Genomic DNA, 19,830 nt, shown 5'->3' with positions numbered 1-19,830 from the left:
AGACAAGTGAATATGTCATACCTCATCTTGGTGGGCAGAGAGTAGAAACTTCTTGAGACATTTCCGTTGCTTCCACCTAGTTCTCAGCTTTTTGCCTTGCACTTGAACTCCTGAACTCTTGTGTCTGCTGCTGAGCCTTTACCATAATTTGCCTGAATAAATATATCTTTCTTACAAGTAAGAGCCCTTATTTGCATATTTTGGGGTGGGAGCCTGGACAGTAGCAGTTATTGTCATATTGATGTTTTTGAGCGTGGGAACAGAAATTTTAATTATGCCTATTGTTGCTAACCATTTTGCTTTCTCATTGCCGAAAGAGCAGGGCATATATGTAGTAAAATAAACAAATAAGTATTTGAAATAAGTTATAAAGAAGAAAGCCTTCAGTGATATTCCCTTTTTTTCCTCTTCACGTCCCACAGAGGCCTGTAAGGCTTGCTCTCATTCTCTTCTCTCTGCCTATCTCTAAATCACACACACTGTTCAAAAAGCTTAATAATTTCATTTATTCAGGCAAGTGTCTCTAGCTTAATCATTGTATGCTCTCAAGAAACACTTCGCCAATCAGATTTTGGGGCCAATTATATGATCCAGTGTTGTTATGGTTTAAAAATTATATGTTTCCACTATTCATAAGCTATATTGAGATTTTCACTTCTACACATTAAGTAGGCTTATACATTCTTAAGTACATTATTTATCCATTTTTCATTAAAGTATTGCTTCTCGTGAGCTACCCTGAAGCAGTTTACAATATGTAATATATATACAAAAAAAATAGTTTAAACAAATGCATATATAATTTTTTTTTAAAAAAAACAACCACAAATTTATGCATACACACACACTTTCAAACAGCACACATAGCCTAAATTAAACTCAGTACAAGCTGGGATAAGTGTCTCCATTCAGAAAGTTTGTTGAAATAATATATAAAAAAACAACAAATATTTTTACTTACCAGCTAAAGCTAATATATATTCTTGATATCGTGTTCCTATTCTATTGGTGGCTGTGCAGTTGTACCGTCCAAAATCATTGTCAGATGTAGGAGCAAACTTTAGGGTCACAACAGGGGAGGGGGGGAAATAGATAAATACAAATGTGTATCAGTCTGCATGTAAAAACAAAACAATATAATCTTTAAGCAATTTATTATTATCTAGTTTTTACCCCCCCAAAAAGAAATAATAAAAATAATAATAATTGTGAATCTAATGACGTATCTAGCAACTGGAAATGGTTAAGCATAAATATCCACTGCCATTGGATGGTCATCTGTCATGGATGTTTAGTTGATATTCCTGCATTGCTCGGAGTTGTACTAGATTCCCATGGGGTCCCTTTTAAGCTCTACAATACTAAGGTTCTGTGATTAACATCAATAATGTACAAGGTTTGAGAAGGAGTTTTCATTCTGGGGACTTGATACTGCCAACAGCAAGCCCAGAGTCTAGCTGTAAAGGATTTCACATAGCTTACTTGCTAAAATCTGATCTGTCCCATCTCCCTTCACCTACTTGTCATGTACACAGGGCAACTGCAAGGAATAGGAGGCCCAGTTGTCCTTCTGTCCACTGTACAAGTTACTTTTGATTTGAGGTAGCCAATGTTGTGCCCTATGGATGCTGTTGGACTACAACTCCTATTATCCCTCACCACGGACCATGCTGGTTGGGCTGAGATGGGAGTTGGAGGGCACCATGCTGGGCAATAATGTTGGAAAGAAACCCTGCTCTAGAGCATAATTTCACCAAGTTTAGCGGCTCAGCTGCATAAACCTTGCTGGTAATCACAAGACAGGTGAGGAAGGAGGGCTGTATTGAATCTTGCCTGAGTCCTCTGTGACAATAACACTGGAACTGCACTTGGAGAGGATCAATCCTATGCCTGTTTATTCTGAAGTCCTTTTGAGTTCATTGGTGCTTACTTGGGATATGTGCATAGGATTGCTTACACACACACACACACACACACACACACACATATATATATAACACTAGGGAAAAATTGACAAATTCAAGTATAGAATAACAAACCATATCAAATTATTATTATTATTAATATAAGAAAGATGCCAAATCCCGCAGGGCCCTGATCTCTTGTGGGAGATTGTTCCAACAGGCCACAGCCGAAAAGGGAATGTAAAAGGGAAGGGTGAAGAATCCCTCATCAGAAAATAATCTTAGTCACAATTGTAGAAGCAAAGATATTATGATTTTTTAAAAACAGTATTTAAGTTACTAACACAGGTTCAAGGTCTTACCTCTAGTATCAGTTTGCTTCCAGCACTGTGTGTCTTTAGATGAGTTGAGTTTCTTACAGGTAAAAGTAGTTTTCCTTGTTTCCATTGAATAGATGCTGATGGATTAGATAGAACATCACAACTTATATTGATGGGATTTCCTTCCCAGGAATAATATGTTGTCTGATTTGAAACAAAGACTGGAGCATCTGCAAAAAAATAGAGGACATATTGTAAAAGTGTGTTCTTGCTTTCTCTTCAGTCAACCCAACACTATACAAGATGCTATAGAGATTTCAATGACCAGTTATATCAGTGTGTAATATATAAAGAAGTACTCCGTAATAATTTCTGAAATATTATTAGCACACTTCTCTTTCTATTTTGTTCTCATGAACAAAATACTTGGCTTTATACTGCACTTTTAAATACATTGTGTGAGTGGGGCACTGATTACAGAAATTAACTTTACATATTAGTCAAAATTAAACATAATTAAGCCTATCCCAAATGCTCAACACACTATATAGATGCACAATGCAAGATCAACTGGAAAACAAATCAAGCTACTTGGAGAAACAATATATAGTTTGTTTGCTTATCTGTGAGAAGATTAGTTGTTTGTTGAACAAATCGTGGTTAAAGCAAATCATGGCTTAGTGAACATGCTTGACTGCATTTTTAGCATTGCTTGTGTTAATACACAATGGCAAGTAGCTATTAAAATTATTTTTTAGAAATTATTTTCAAAAAACCCCAACCTAAAATCTGATTTAAACTTAATTCTCACATAGCTACATGGTGTGAGCTACACATGGCACAGAGCAAACAGGATGAAATCCCCCCTTTTCCTCATGAAATACAGTTTCAGGGTGGAAAAATTGTCCCTAAGCTATTCTCATCAAAAACACTGAAAACAAACAACTGGCTACTTCACCACTGCTAAAAATTGTCACCTAAAACATCTCACCATGTCACATCATGCCTTCACTTCACCTTCCCTTGATTACAGGAACATGCTCAGATTTCTATGTGACTGCTGCATAATACCTCAAATGGATTCAGCTAGAGTGACCATATGCGGCATTCATAAGCAGAGGCTACAGAATATGCATTGAAGAAGCTACAGAAGAAGGTCAATGCCAGGGGACAACATCATTAGGCACTCACTGACCCAGCTAATTGCCTTTGCTGCTGCAGGCTGTTCACCCTTCTGATCATGCAAGAATCAATAAAGAGGCCAGAGAGAAACTGTGAGAATTGGGCCCAGAGGGAAATAGCACACTACTGGACCATAGTGTGGAGCTGGGCCAAATCAAGGAAGGGGGCTCTATGAAGAAGAAGAAGAAGAAGGAGTTTGGATTTGATATCCTGCCTTTCACTCCCCTTCAGGAGTCTCAAAGCAGCTAACAATCTCCTTTCCCTTCCTCCCCCACAACAAACACTCTGTGAGGTGAGTGGGGCTGAGAGACTTCAAAGAAGTGTGACTGGCCCAAGGTCACCCAGCAGCTGCATGTGGAGGAGCAGAGACGCGAACCCGGTTCCCCAGATTACAAGACCACTGCTCTTAACCACTACACCACACTGGCTCTCCAGTGTGAGAATGCTCACGACTCCCCATCTTCATCTGGATGGCCACCACAAATTGAAAGTTGAAAATACGACTTTAAAATAGTGGCTTTAAAGTTGAAGATGAATGGGTTTGCAAACCGTGTGACATGAGATAAGATCCATCCAAATCAGGTAGATTCATTTTAAAAGGATTAAAACAAAAAATGATGCCCAAGGAATCACTGAATCAACAGCTTATATGACAGAACACAGTTTACTGGAAGCACCAAGCTTGGCAGCAAATTGAATTACTTTGACTTTGACACATGAAGCACTATTATGACAGTTAAATTGCAGTGCTGTCAATGGTATCTGATACGTAATTCAAAATGAAGCCAATAAGTTCAAATGAGAAGAAGTGTGTGCGATACTACTGGTAAATTAGGCCCATATCAAGAACATATATAGTATTTGATAGAATCCTAATAAATTATAACTTGAGTTATAATTCTCAAGGCACAGAACCACTAAGCACTTTTCATTTCTAAGAGTTTAGCATCTTCATAGTACTGTGTCAGAAGGAAATGTATCTGAAAGTCTATAAGGCTTTCCTGCCTATTTGTTTAATAATTTTATTTTTATTCTACTTGGGTGGAATCAGGCAGAGATACTAAGAAGTAAAAGGTGCAACGGGGAACAGTAAAACACAACCACTTAATTCTTAGAAATGCAAAACAGAACTGTGTAAGCACAGTGTTTGTGCTATCTGGAGGGGGCAGTTGAGGAAGTAAAACTGCAGTGGAAACTTTTCCACTGTAAACCAGATCATGGCTTTCTGGCTAACTGGTAATCAAATATTCGAGCATTTCATCATTTAATTGGGATAGCACATGAACACAAAGTGGGTAGTTTCTGCAATAACAGTTCCGTGTATTTAAGCAAACCTATGCAGCTCTCAGCAATCCCAGCCTACAAAGTGGATCAGGATATTTTTTTAACAGTATGTATTTTTCGACAAATTTTCTGCCCAGGTGTTTTGCTTTGCTGATGTTAATCTGAAATAATGGCATAGACTTTTCAAACAATATGTAACACCTCTATGAATTCTCAGAAATTTGCATGCATACTTGATGAAGGCCATATTGCAACATGAAACTTAGAGTGTTTAATATATATTAAAGAAAGCACCAAATCTATATTTAATAAATTTATACCACTGGGCGGCTTATATAAGTCATGCAGAACACAATATGAAAGCACATATATGCTGCTGTTTTTTAAAAAATACAACAAGAAACAAAATGCAGGATAAAAGCAGCCATTAAAACATTTCTGGAGAGAGAGAATGAAACACAGGAAAAATAGAAAGGTCTTTGTTCCAGAAAGACAACATAGTTCTTTGCAGAAGAGGATCTCATAAACAAGGCTCAGCAACTGGCAAGACCCTATTCCCGTTGCCACCTGCTTTACATGAGACAGCAGGAACTCTGGACCTCAGGCTGTGTTACAAGCATCTCTTCAGATACCCAGGTCAGAAACCATTTGGGACTTTAAAAGTAACCAACAGCATTTTGTGACCAAAAATGAACCTGGAGCCAGTGCAACAGCACCAGTAAGGTATGACCCCACTATTCAGGTCTAGTTAGCAAATGAGTAGCTAACTAATTAGCTAACAGTTTCCTGACAAAGGTAGCTCCAAATGCAACACACTGCAAGAGTCTAATTTGGGGGTTGCCACCACATGGATGAATGAGGCTCGCTATTTCTAGCCAAGCAGAGTCACAGCTAATGTGCCATCAAAAGATGTTATGAGCTCTGGAAGCATGGTTCCAGTGACAAAGCTGAATCAAGAAGCACTCCCAAATTGTGAACTCCTTGAGGGGAATGGCAACATCATGTAGAACAAGTTAAATACTCATTGGACAACAAATTGCCCACCAACTGGAGCTTCCTGATCTCCATCTACTTTATTACAGACTTAATAAGTTCACGTCCACACCAGACTCAGGTGTAAAGCATACTGATGAAACCAAACATCAGACTTGTGGGTGATGTCACTCAGTAGCCTCAGGTAGATGTTGAGATGCATATGGAAAAGGATGGAACACTGTGGGGCTACATAGCATACTGGGCTGAACAGCAGTCCCATAGCACCACCTTCTGGAGACAGCCTTCTAGATAGAAATGGAATGAAAACAGAATTGCAATCCACCTGGGGCCCCTGTTCATTCCAGAATTTACACAGAACTAGATCTACAGCAGTCCCCCTAATTTATTACTATAAACAATGTCCTCAAATTCAGGCACATTTGACCCCAGTGCTGGAATGGTCCAGTCAGGTTTTCTAATGAGGGAGGGTTAAAGAAGCTACAAGGAAAGTGTTCAATACTGCTGAATATAAAATAAGTCATTCTCCCCATTCCTTTCAGAGGAGGGAAAAACCCTCTTAGGCCATTATTACAATGATGAGAAGTGGCTTTGCATAAAATCAATACAGAAATTATGCAGAGCAGCAAACCCTTGGCTGGAAACTGTCTCCATACATTTGAATATTTCCATTATGTTTAATGCCTCAGAAACTGTTAGGAGAATACTGGATAATATATCACTTGTCACATCCAGCAGGTAATTCAATTAATGATTTCTTAGATCCAACCCTAGTGTATGTTCAGAGTTGTATCCAAAATTAGATATGGAAATTTACCTGATTCAGCATATGTGCCTAGGGAGCTATGATGGCCAGGCATAAACCTGCTTGTTAAACAGATGGCCAAAGGTTTTCAAAATTTAGTGTATTTCCCTACTCAAGAGGGGTGGGAGTAAACTGTGTGGCTTATTTATGCAATGTTCACCTTTTACTCCCAAGCAGCTAGCTTTTTGGCTTAATGTAAAAGAACTTTTTTTTGGGGGGGGGGGAATCTTTCACCTCTGACCTTCTAATTTGCTAATCCCTTTGAATAACTGGTTTTATTGGATTGTTTTACCTTGCAACTGTTTTGAATATGTTTATCTGCCACGGATGCTTGTGTTTAGCATTTCAAACATTTTAAGGCAGACATTTCATCTGGTTTTTATATCTGGTTTTATAGCTGTGCTTTTGTATCTTATCACTGAACTGTCAGGAAAGATGAGATATAAATCTGGCAAATAAATAAATAAATAAATAAATAAATAAAATCTGGGTGGTTCACAGCATTAAAACACAGGATAAAACACAAAATGCATAATCAATACAAGAACAAGAACAAAACAAGCCAATAACCCTGCTTCCCCTTTTGATTCAACAGATGCCCATACTAATGGAAGAAGAGGGGAAGGTTGGGGTTTTTTTTAACCATTCCTCCCCCTCCTCCAGTTTCCATGCTTCCTTGAAAACTCCTTACAGATTTGTAACATCCCCCCACTCTTGGAACAATGGCATGGGGGGATGCAAGGAAGATAGGTAAATAGACAAAAATGTCCCTCTTTCTTTTCCTTTAGCAGACACATCCACTAGATCAAAAGTACTTTCTTCAGCACAAAATAATCAGTTTCTACCCTAAATAGACAGGGACGCAGGTGGCGCTGTGGGTAAAAGCCTCAGTGCCTAGGACTTGCCGATCGAAAGGTCGGCGGTTTGAATCTCCGCAGCGGGGTGCGCTCCCATTGCTCGGTCCCAGCGCCTGCCAACCTAGCAGTTCGAAAGCACCCCCAGGTGCAAGTAGATAAATAGGGACTGCTTACTGGTGGGAAGGTAAACGGCGTTTCTGTGTGCTGTGCTGGCTCGCCAGATGCAGCTTTGTCACGCTGGCCACGTGACCCAGAAGTGTCTCCGGACAGCGCTGGCCCCTGGCCTCTTAAGTGAGATGGGCGCACAACCCTAGAGTCGGACACGACTGGCCTGTACGGTCAGGGGTACCTTTACCTTTTTTACCCTAAATAGTAGAACCCTATTATGCATGTTTCAGTTCCTTTTGCATCCTCTAATCTATGAATGCTGGTCCTGCTCATGATCCCTATTCATATGCATCGCCCTCTCACAGAAGAATTATTATTTATTATTTATTTTAGTATTAATATTGTACCCTAGAACCAAGTTTTCCGGGCAGCTTAGTACAATAATAAAAGGAAACTAAAAATAAAACAAGCTGCATGCACATAACATTACTCAGGAACATGCATGCTGAGTGAGGCTCCACAAGGAGCAAGCTCTATTTTCTCATAACTTCTTACTAATTTAGAAACATAGGAAGCTGTCTTAAAACAAGTACAACTTTTGATACATCTAACTCAGTATATCTTCAGTGACTGGCAGAGATTCTTCAGAATTACAACTGCTATACACATCCCAGTCTTGCTTGGAGACGTTAGGGATCGAACCTGAGACCTTCTGCATGCAAAGAAGGTGGTCTGTTTCTGAGCTACAGCCATTCTCCTATGGAACCCTTGAAAACAACTCTTTCAAAAAACTATTAAAATAGTACTTTGCTCTGCAAACAGTCAGTTTAAGCCTTTTGCATACTGTTAAACTTCTATGCGGACGAAGAAGTCTTCAAAGAATTTGAATAAATTTTAAGATTACAGTGTGTATTCAATAAACATCATGCATTTTAAGACCAGTTTCTTAAGATTTATTTTTTATGTATGTATGTAAACATTTTCACAATTGAATTGGGCAGAATCTATGCAATAATTAACTTAGGCAGACAAATTATAATGGGACAATTGTATTAGTTTGTTGCAGTAAAAACAACAGTCCTGTGGCACCTTAAAGACTAACAGATTTAGCGGAGCGTAAGCATATGTCATAACAAATCTGTTTGTTTTTAAGGTGTCACAAGACTCTTTTTCATTTATACAGATGGTGAGATTTCTTAGAAAGTAAACATACCTCAGCAGATCCCAACTCTCTAAATCGATGAAAAGGAATTTCCTGTCACTTCAGTGCTAATACATGTAGCAAATACATGTTTGTCATCTTCTGAAAGTAATGCTGCCTTGTTTCCTAAACATATTATGTGTTGGCTCCAAGCTTCACCTTCTGTAAGTCTCCTTCCAGCCACTGAATACATTTTTTATGGGTTCCTATGATCTTCAGAGACCTAAGTAGCCTTTTCACTTCAGAGAAATCTTTATTCTCTGTGGGATCTCTCATGGCAGTCTTTGAAGGCAGCAACTGCCCAGTACTGGAAAATACTGGTTTATTCTAGTGCAGGGGTCTGCAACCTTTAAGACAAAAAGAGCCACTTGGATCCATTTCCGAAGGGGAAAAAAACCTGGGAGCCGCAAAACCATTGCGACATTTAAAACAAATATAACACTGCATATATTGTTTCTTACCTTAATGTCTGATCTGACAGCGGGCGGGAAGGTGGCGTTGGGACGGTTGGTGACTAATGCACGCACCGCCCCCATGCAACGTCACAGCCAGTACAGCGCCCACCACAGTGGGGAGTGTTGGGGCGCACAATGCGCCTCCTCCCCTTGCTAGTATCCTCCCCGGAGCAGCGGCAAAGGTGTAAAAGAGCCACATGCGGGTCCGGAGCCACGGGTTGCAGACCCCTGTTCTAGTGTGTCTGTAACTGTTCATTTCTGCTGAGACAGCAGCAGATGTCATGGGTTACTCTGTTCTCTGTGTGTTCTCTGTCAAGGCCAGAAAGTGAGCCAGAAAGATATATCTGAGCTCAGTGAACTGCCTGCTCATTCTTACCTTCATTTTTTCTTTTCTTCTCTTTACATCCTCTGAGTTTCTTTATATTTATTCTTGAAGTTGGTTTTTGTTTTATTTTTGCAACTAAGCCAGAAATCATTAGTAAAAGTTCTATTTGCTAATGAGCTTTGACTGTTCGTGATTTTTTGGAATCAAACACATCCAACAGGCTTCTGCAATTCTTCTATCCAACAAGACAAGGAGCACCTTGGGATTTAAGGCCAAATCTTGTCAGGATCCTTATTCTGGGGCCTTGAATGTTATCATTAGATCTTCTCAATAAAGGTGTATATTTTACACCATCACTCTCCCTCAACTTCTTCTCCCCACTCCCCTTTTGGCTTACCAAAGGGATTAACAGCCCGATGTCTTCTTATTCTTAGCTTTTCTTCCAGTGTTGCTCCCATCTCCATGCAGCTCTGTGTGCCACCTTCCATACTGTTCTGGAGGGTTTCTAACCCTCTGGGAGAATGTGGGAAGTGGCAATTGGGTCTGCAGGAAGATGTGGAACCAGCAAACATCAACTTCCCCATCCACCATTAGGAGGAAAGTCTGAATCCAGCCCAATGTTTTTAAAATGGAATATTCTGTGGAAATTGTAAAGTTGCCCACAAGCAAATTCAAATAGCTAATTTTGGAGCAGCTTCCCTGAATATTCAACAAGGTTTCTCTAAATCTAGAATATTATGTCTCTGTTTGGGGAATCTTACTGAGCGTATGAAGTAGCATAGCAACTGCAGTCATTCCTAATCTAACCAATGTTTCTCAAGCTTTTTCAATATGGACTCCAAACTGAGTATCAGGCTGCATTCCGACATCATACAAACCGGAATTTATTGTGACATTGGTGCACCACCGTGAGCCTTGGGTATGCATGCTCTTCATGCCATCTCCTCTTACAGCATGATTACAAGCTGGAATTAATAAACTTTCACTTCCATTTTTGCTTAACCACCTCTTGTGTTATCTGAACAGGCAAACTGATAAAGGTGGGTTGTTTCAAGCATTAATCACAGCAAGTTGTAGTGGGGGGGGGGACAGAAGCAAAAGCTTTCAAGCTCCTCTTCACAGCTGCGGAAGGACAAGCATGTAAGTGCAAAGCTATCTGAAATTCATTTACATCATAGTAATCTATGATTTAATATACAGATAAACACAGTAAGGATCGCCTTTTAAACCAACCATTGAGAAACTGTGTTAAGGTGGAGGAGACAAAAAACACAGAACAAAATTTAGACTAAACAGAATGTTGTTAGCAAAGAATTCAGACACTGAGGGGGAAATGACTTTTCCTGTCTCTTTCTTGCTCTGTCAGATCATGTGCACAAAACGGGTGGGAATGCTCATTGACTTGGCATTGCTACTGGAAAAAGAAAAACATGCCCACAGCCAGATGGACCTTTTATCAACTATATATTATAAGCTCCCTCTTCTATGATATGGATTTCACTTTATCGTACAAGATTATTATTTTTTATCTTCAGTAGTCAAATATATGAGAAATAAGCAAGGAAATAAGCTGCATGTCAATTGAGAAGCTTCACAGCTACACCTTCCAAAGATGGAAACAGATTCAAACAGTATTGCCAAAATTGTAGCACCTGCTGGCGATTTTCCAGGCCCATTTTTAAAGGCTTCACAATCTTTGAATAACATAGCTTAGACAGCATTCCTACATATATGAGCAGGGATGGCAAATCAGAGGTGAGGGTCCTACTTTTAGTTATAACAGCTTAAAAGATCAGGACAGCAGCACAAGATCTTCTCAACAGAAGCTCAGGATCTAGAATAAGCTCTTGTATGGCAGTGGTTTTTGCTAATGTTAAGAAAACATTGGAAAGCACACACCTTCAGGCTAAAGTTTTGGAATCTGAATATATTAATAATACAAGGCATTGCCTGTGCCACCACAACTACAACACATTAATCGTTTAAAGTTGCAAGGATTTCCCTCTTCAGTTGCCCATATCTTCAAGCATTCTTTATTTTTCATTATGTTCTGTGCTTTTCCATACAAGTTTACCTTCAATTTAGTTCACTGGATATTAAAAAAAAAAATCCCACAAGGTTTTATATATGGCTCTTCATTTCCTTTCTTCAGATTCTTAAACTGCTTCATTACCACAATTTTATATAATTGTTCCTTCCCTTGATTAGTTTCAAGAATCCATTCGGTTTAAGAACTGATAGTTTTTGCCTTGCATGTATTTTCCCATTACAAAGTTTTTGCAACAACCATATGACTGTCTCATTTTCCTGCTATACTTGTGAACACTTAATGTAAATCACATGGTATGTGAAATAAATCATATGAATATTAATGCATTTGATTTCACTTGCCTCAGTTTTTTTCTACCCAGAATTATATTACTCACCATAGTCATATTCACCTGCAGTTTTCTAAAATTTCTCCTTTTTCCTGAATTAACTTGAAAAAGCAGTTACCCTTTATTCATTAAATCACTGTATTTCAGGACCTTCATTTCTGCCTCAAAGATCAATGTATGTCATAACTGCTTTTATATGCATTTTGGTGACTCCTACTTAAGTAGTTTATTTGCTCACTGACATCATTAAGATATATCACTGCAGTAAAGTTCACATGCTGACAGAAAAATCAGTTCCAAATGAGTAAATGCCAAATCCATTTTTCAGTTTAAACCCCAGCATGCCATCTTTAAATAGTACTATTTTGAAGTTGTTTATAAGTAATACCAAACCAGTTTCAAGACAATCTAAAAAGTAGGTTTTAAAAAATGAGTTTAAAGTTAGAAGATGAGTGGAGTTAAAGATGCTTACTATGAGATAAAGAAAAAGAAAAATAAGAAAAATTGCTGACAAACAGATCAGCTCATAAATGAGTTGCTTTTGTTTTTCTTTTGAAAAAGAAATTTTCTACGAAGAAAATTGCTGTATACAAAACCATTCAATACCTCTGTTAAAGAAAGTTAAAGAAAGCAGTGTTCTGAACTCTCTGAGCACAATCTAGATAATTTACAGCACTTTTTGGTGCCACTGAAATCTAGAGGACTTAGAAGTACTTAATCTTTGGCTATATCATGACAGATTTTCTACTATGTGGATTTGTCATAGTTAATGTGGGTGTCACTAAAATAAGTTTGCATTATACCAAATTGCACAGAGATGAGTTCAGATACAGAGGTGATTCCCTGAGTTCACTAAATAAAAAAGCTGAAAGTCAAGAACTAAAACAAGTTATTTCATGCTTCAGGCCAGGAATATTGAGGAAAATTATTACTGATAATAAATCCAAACAACTTGATCCTGGAATTCTCATGCACACAAAGTTGCACTTGTATTTAGTTTTCCAATATACAGAGTCTGTTCTATACTAACACCTAGAATTAAACATTAGTATGAGTGCTTTCTAACCCAATCTGTCACACACATACTGGTTAACCTATATCATCCCAGTTATCAGAACAGATGATAGAGCAATTTGTATTAAAGACAAGCAGCTACTTAGTAAAACTCAGAAAGCTGAAGTATGTAGGAACTCAAATATCATAGTACAAGAAACAATTGTGGGTGGGTGGGGAAGAACCAAATTATGAACATTTCAAAGGAAAAGAAAGACCTGAAATACATTATCAGGTGGGAGTGGGGAGATTGGTGGGGATAGAATTACTTTTCAAGCCTAATATTGTCACTATTAAAACTACTTATGAAATTATGAAACTATGCTTCAGTAGCACTTTGTTCATTTTGTTTACCATCAATAAAATAATATTACAAAACAAATGTTTGCAGAATACAGTATGAAAACAAAAATATTGCTGTTTATTATGTGACACTATTTAATGAAAACGTGTTGGGCTTTGTGCAAGGACTGTTTCCTTGTAAACAAACCTTCAGGCCTTTCACATGATTTTTGGTACCCCTTCTTGAAAATGTGTGATACTTTTTACAAGGAGATAAATAATGTGAGCATCCAAATACACATCCCACTGAAAAGTATAGTAAGGGATTATTAATATTATAAATTTAGTGCAAATGCAAAGTCACTTCCTTAAAAGTCCAAGAAAAGCATTAACCAGTTAAATGTTTGTTTAAAGCTCTTTGATTAAGCCCCATTCCATGGCCAATAAGCATGGGACGCCTTTGCCTGGTGGTGCTGTGGCCCATAGATTGCAGCAAAATACTGGGCAAGGTTTTGCCCAGTATCTTCTCTGTGATGGGCTCATGGGAAAAAGCTGTCCCATGAGCTTTTGCTGAAGATGGGAGGGAAAAACCTATATAAGGCTGCTTTCCCTGGATCTCACAGCCATTTTGCTTTGAGAGCTTCCCACCCACCTATATTTGGGTTAGAACCTGGCTGACGGGCTGACTCCTGCCGTATAGATTTTGAGCGATCCAAACACAGCGGATCCATTCCATCAACATGGAGCTTGTGGAATGATGAACTGATCCTGGACCTAATGCCATGCCAACCCTTGCCCTGTCTGCTGTGGTCAATAAATATTTGGCCTGATTTTATCCTATCACCATGGTACAGTCTGGTTATTTTGCTGCTCCCATGGGTCGCATAATGTGCCTGCCTGGGCAATTCCAAATTCAAAACAACAGCCTTTAGGAATCCTAAGAAAACTAAGTATGTAAGTCCAGTGCTACTAACCTAGCTGTTTAAAATGCAACCAGTAATCCAAGTCTCTTACAACACAATTCTACTCAGAAGTAAGGACCACAGAATTTAATGGAACTTAATGCTAGTTCCAGCGTCTCCACCCCCATTGTTCTGCTCTGACACAGAAATCCAGCATCGAGGGCCTTCTGGCGGTTCCCTCACTGCGAGAAGCGAAGTTACAGGGAACCAGGCAGAAGGCCTTCTCGATAGTGGTGCCCGCCCTGTGGAACGCCCTCCCATTAGATGTCAAAGAAATAAACAACTATCAGACTTTTAGAAGACATCTGAAGGCAGCCCTGTTTAGGGACGCTTTTAATACTGGATAAATCATTGTATTTTAATATTCTTCTGGAAGCTGCCCAGAGTGGCTGGGGAAACCCAGCCAGGTGGGCGGGGTATAATTTTTAAAATTATGATGATGATGATGATGATGATGATGATGACTACAGCAAGTAATCCAAGGGAAAATAATCATTTCATGTACCCCCTACATATGTGCACTGCCAATGGAATATAAGAAAAAGGCAAGGGTGACTGAGTTACCCCAGTGTGTTCAAACTGTAAGCTCCACCAAGTTCAAATACTAGTGTGCTCAAGTTTGAAATATTACACACATGCTGTCCCATTCCAGTCAGTGAAAGCACACAAAGGGACTGTTAGAAGTGTAACTTTACACCCCATGGGCTTCCAAGGAATAATACTAAAAATGCTGGTTCTGACCTGCTGAATTTTTGCAAATCATTTATCAGTTATGGAGACATAAACTCTGTGGGGGGGGTGTGTCAGTCTATATGCCCAACGTTACCTTTGCATATATATACATGATGACAGCACACATACAGACATGCTAAAAGGCAATAACTTGCAACACGCCTACACCTCAGGTGCAATGCCTGCTTCCTATCAACTGAACTCAGTTGGACAACACACACAAGCTCCCGAGTTACAGCACCCTCATCCTCAAAGGCTTGCACAGCGCTTTAAAGGCCTAACACAAACATTCATTTACAAATTCAAAAAGGGATTGAATGAAAAGCTTAAACACACTTATTCACAACACCAGCCCAATGGAATTTATGTAACCGCCAACCTTTTGAAGACCCCCCAAAACTCCAGCTTCCAGGGCAGCTTTTATGGAGCTGAGCTGTGAATGGCAAACTGCCAAAGCAGAAGCAGGGAAGGCTCCATATCTGCTTTGCCCAGTACCTGTCAAGTGCCCAGCCTGCAGATGGGCATCCTCAGCTCCATGCCTCTCACCCTCAGAGCCTCTTTCTTCCCACCCCCACCCACAACAAGCCCCTGTGCATGTCTCTTCTCCATGGCCAGCCTGGCTCCTCCCTGGCTATGAAAGCAAATCCCACTGACCTCAATGGGGCTTACTCCCAAGTAGACATGGCTAGGTTTGGGAAAGAGAAAGAGAGAGAGAGAAAAAAATGAACCACTATCTAACTTTGCAAAGCCATTGGATCTGAGGCGACTGTTTTGCTCTGGGGCCTTGCCCAATGCTCCTCTGCTGAGCCAAGGAGACCCTGCCAGTGTGAAGTAATGAGAGAGGGTGGACAGGCACTGTGGAAAGTGAACTAAACAGGTAAGAGCGTTTCTCTCAGTAGTTTATATAGGAGAGCAAGGTGGGGACTTCAGGAGCCAAGATACTCTTAAAGGAGCTGCAAGCTAGTAGCAATTTTGCCCACAGCTCTTTTAAAATTGGGACATCCTGTGGCACAGGAAGAAACCATGATGGCTTACTGGTTTTCATTGCAGTCCTGGCATAGTTGTGACATTTGGAGACTATGGCTAATTGCTGCTCTCTTTCCATAAGCACAAGTGGAACTCTGATAAGCTTGATTTTGGATCCAATATATTTGTTCAATTATCTGTTGGGCTACTTTGTTTCACAAGAGAAAAACATTATACTGAATACAGTGATGCACTACACTGGAGTGCTATGAAAACTTTACTATGTCACAAGAAAACTCTGTTTTTTTAACTCAAATAATTAAAGGCAAATTAGAATTTTCAATCAGAATTATTTTAAAGAGTGTATTCCCATTTTCCTTTCACAATACAATTTAGGAAAGAGAAAGTAGAACTTACATTCAATATCAAGATACATGCTCTTTTGGTGCCCTCCAATTCTACTTGCTGCTTCACAGTCGTATCTTCCCGAATCTGACAACTTCACATCTTTAATGTGCAGTGATGATCTTCCATGTTGCCCTTTGACTTCTATCCGGCCATCTGGGCTCTGTAGACATTCAGGAAAGAAGTTTTTGTGTAACTTATTTTGTCTTCAATTTATTTTGTACTAAATGCTACTAACAATTGTATCTGAATGCATACCTCTTTTGAAAACAGAGCAATTTTAATAAAGCTTATATGACATATTCTGGATGTTTTAAAATAGCGTTTTAACAATAATATATGCATTAGTGTTTATTGTGTATTTTGCATAGTGTTTATTCTGTACCTTGCCTTAAATAAATAGCTTCATGCTATTAAAGGATTAAAGTTTCAGTCACCATCTCACACAGGGCTGGTTCTCCCAGAGTCCTTGTGATAATGATCTATGACAGGTGAGGCAGATATTAGTGGAATTCTTTCCAAGATGACCTGATCTATGTGTCTCAAGGAATGGTGGCAACCAAATGATAGAGCAAAGGCTTTATTGCAAAAGTGCCAGGTATAGTTCCTGGAATCTACACATATAGTTGGCATAGGGCCTTGTCTGAAACCTTAGAAAACTGCTCCCCATCAGCATAGACAATGCTAGATGGACAAATGATCTAGGCTCAGTATAAGGCACATTCCTGTGTTCCTATTACTAATATGTGAAACTTGCATGTCTCTGAATGCTGAAATGCTATTCTTGGCAGTTTAAACATTATCAAAATACACATTTAAATAGCCTTTGGATTATTATTTTTTAAATACACATTTAAATATGTATTTTGAGAGGGTGTTTACATTTGCGATTAATGCAGTTCTGGAACAAAACAGAAAGTGGCACAGACAGGAAGCAAACAGATTTCAGCATCTCTTGGCCGGGAAACCAATCTGTCTTACACTCACTTTGCCATAGTGTAGTGTATCATACATGGTGCTGATACACACATGTCTGTACCAATATAGGCTCATCTTGATTACCTCTTCACATTTTTGGTGGGTATAGATTGGGTGGGTCAGGCCTACATATGTAAAGACATGTAGACTGCATGCTCGACATCATAAATGCATGCACAATATACTTTATGCTCTATATATGGTACTAGGGGACAGTGGAGAGGCTGAGTCTTGCTCCTGCACTTCAGTACACATGGGACACTGATGCTGGGACCATGAATAAAATGACACACACACTCACTCAACCTTCTTAATTAAAGCACAGTGTATATGTTACTTGATGAATATAATGGCTTAAAATATTATAGAGTCAGCAGTCCTCATTTGAAGTGTTCTGGTTTTATACAAATGTAAAACCAGAATATTTAGAATCAGAATAAATTAGTTCCCCACTTTTTCATAACATAAAGTAACATATCACAAACAGATTTGAAAATAATAGTTACTTGCATTCTAATCAGATTGACATATTATATTGAAGATATCCATGAATAATGCAGATGTAAAACACTTAAAAGAGTAATGCTGACCTACATGTACCTAAAGGCTGTGCAAACCACAAAATGCAAGTAAACCGTCTAGCATAGTGCAAAAAAACAGAAGGGCTAAATGTTTCTTCTTATAATGACACAATTGCTAAAGACAGTCAATGTTTTATTTTTAAAAAAAACAAAACTTGTGAGGCATTTGCTGTGAAACTGCATATAGCCTTTAGATTTTGTGGTTTTATTGAACTTGTTTCAAAACCTATGCAATAAAAAATAATAAAGGGCATACAATGTTGTAAAGGAAAATATAATTAATTCATCAGTAGATAATACAGTCTAGAGAAAGACACACCAAAGTCCCCCTGAAATGAATGGTACAATTAAGCACTTAAATCCTGCTGATTTCAGCTGTATTCAAACATGCCTAAGGTTTTGCAGTTTGTAACCAGTGGCAATTTTATGTATGCAGTAAAATGTGATATTGACACAAAGTTTGTATATAGAGCTACTTCTTCACAGTGTCATTCTATACACCTGCTCAGATTTAAGTCCCTCAGAGTTCAATGGGGCTGGCTGTCATCTAAGTGGGCACAGAACTGCAACCTCACAGTGCTAATGACAAAATGTAAAAAACTGAATGCAGATATCATCCAGTGTTGGACACCTGTGACCCTTCTGAAGGACTCTAGGTCCCATCAGCCTCACTATAATGGCCAATATAGAATACAAATCAAGAGGTCTGGGACCCAGAACCCAGTAATATAGGGGTGAAGCCTGCTGCACCAGAGAAATAAAGAAAGTGGTAAGGAGTGGAATCCAAAGTATCTAGAGGTAGATACATCTGTAATATGCAGATCCCAGAGTGCCTATGCAGAGCCAGCTGTAAATGGGTGGATCTGTTTATCTATGGAATACAGCTAGTTTTTGTCCTGTAAACAAGCAAGACCACCCACACATATCACAATATTTGAGCTTTCACCTATGGCACAAGTACAAAACATGAACTAAATGTGCAGACAGAACCATTTGCTGAATGACGAGCCAAACTACAGACTACACTCTAGTGTCATATATATTCAGGAGAAATCAAAAAAATAAAATAATCCTAGCAAGCCTTTGCACTTTTTGTCAGAGGGGCAATCTGAGATTAACAGTGTGTAGCTCAACCGATGAATCAGGGGATCAATGGCAGACATGCCAAAACTAACACAGAACAAATCCCTCAAGAACATGAGTGAAAATACTATAAAAATTGCCAGTTGCATTCAAGTAACCATACCCACAAAACTCATCCCTCCCCCATCACACACCACTGGCTCTAAACAAGCTAGCATTCCTTTCCCCTTTGTATTGTGTGCAGCCCATATACTCACCTGACACTTCTCATCCCAGTAGTTCCTCTTCTATCTCAACCTGAAGCAGCCACCACTTTCTTACTTCTGTGATGCCAACCCACTACTTGCCAGTTATATTGCCTGTGTACCACTGCCATTACAGTTTGTGTTTGCCATTAGTATGCCAGCTCACACATTATGGGAAGGTTCTGAATCACACAATGAGCCAAAGAGCATAGTGCAGGCTCCCTTCTTCAGACCTTTGCTGAATGCATGACTAGCAGGGTGAGCAGAATGAAATGTTAATCATATGAAGGCGAATGTCTGACCAACAAACTGAAACTAGCATAGGGAAAAATAGAAGAGGATGCCTTAACCCCAGTGTGGCTCTCCTTTATTACACATAGCCCAACAAGACAAGAACCCGCCGACGGCATACAAATAAATATGGCTATCTTGACCCAGCAATCCCTCCCCCTCTCACACACAAACAAACTCACTGCAGTCAACTGAAGGCAACCAACAATGCCCTGGACCCTCCAATCTTTCTCACTGCCAGTGAAAACTAATAAATGAACAGAAAGAGAACCTATCCACATGACACTGACACAAAAACCTTGCACATACACTATGTAATAGAATAGAAGTTTACTGAATATGGATTTCTGGGCCCTTACTGATCATATAAATAAATAAAATGAATTGTCCCTGAACCAGAGTCCATGGGTACTTTGATATACATGTGGAGTATGTGCTTC

General features: G+C 39.1%; 1 protein-coding gene across 3 annotated transcripts in view; it reads right to left on the bottom strand.

Annotated features, from left to right (window-relative positions):
• NCAM2 (neural cell adhesion molecule 2) overlaps positions 1–19,830 on the bottom strand; it is a 193,650-nt gene that overhangs the window by 56,667 nt on the left and 117,153 nt on the right. For all 3 annotated transcript variants that reach the window (XM_083439234.1, XM_083439235.1, XM_083439233.1), the window contains exons 9-11: positions 16,225–16,375; positions 2,267–2,454; positions 962–1,058 (exon numbers count right to left, since the gene is read on the bottom strand). In XM_083439234.1, the coding sequence (XP_083295360.1) occupies positions 962–1,058; positions 2,267–2,454; positions 16,225–16,375 (436 nt within the window). The remainder of the gene's footprint in view (positions 1–961; positions 1,059–2,266; positions 2,455–16,224; positions 16,376–19,830) is intronic.

Source organism: Podarcis tiliguerta (assembly GCF_965153285.1).
Source record: "Podarcis tiliguerta genome assembly, chromosome: 4".
NCBI lineage: Eukaryota > Metazoa > Chordata > Lepidosauria > Squamata > Lacertidae > Podarcis > Podarcis tiliguerta.
Note: the sequence above shows the minus strand (reverse complement) of the source record. Positions and strands in the feature narration are given on the sequence as shown.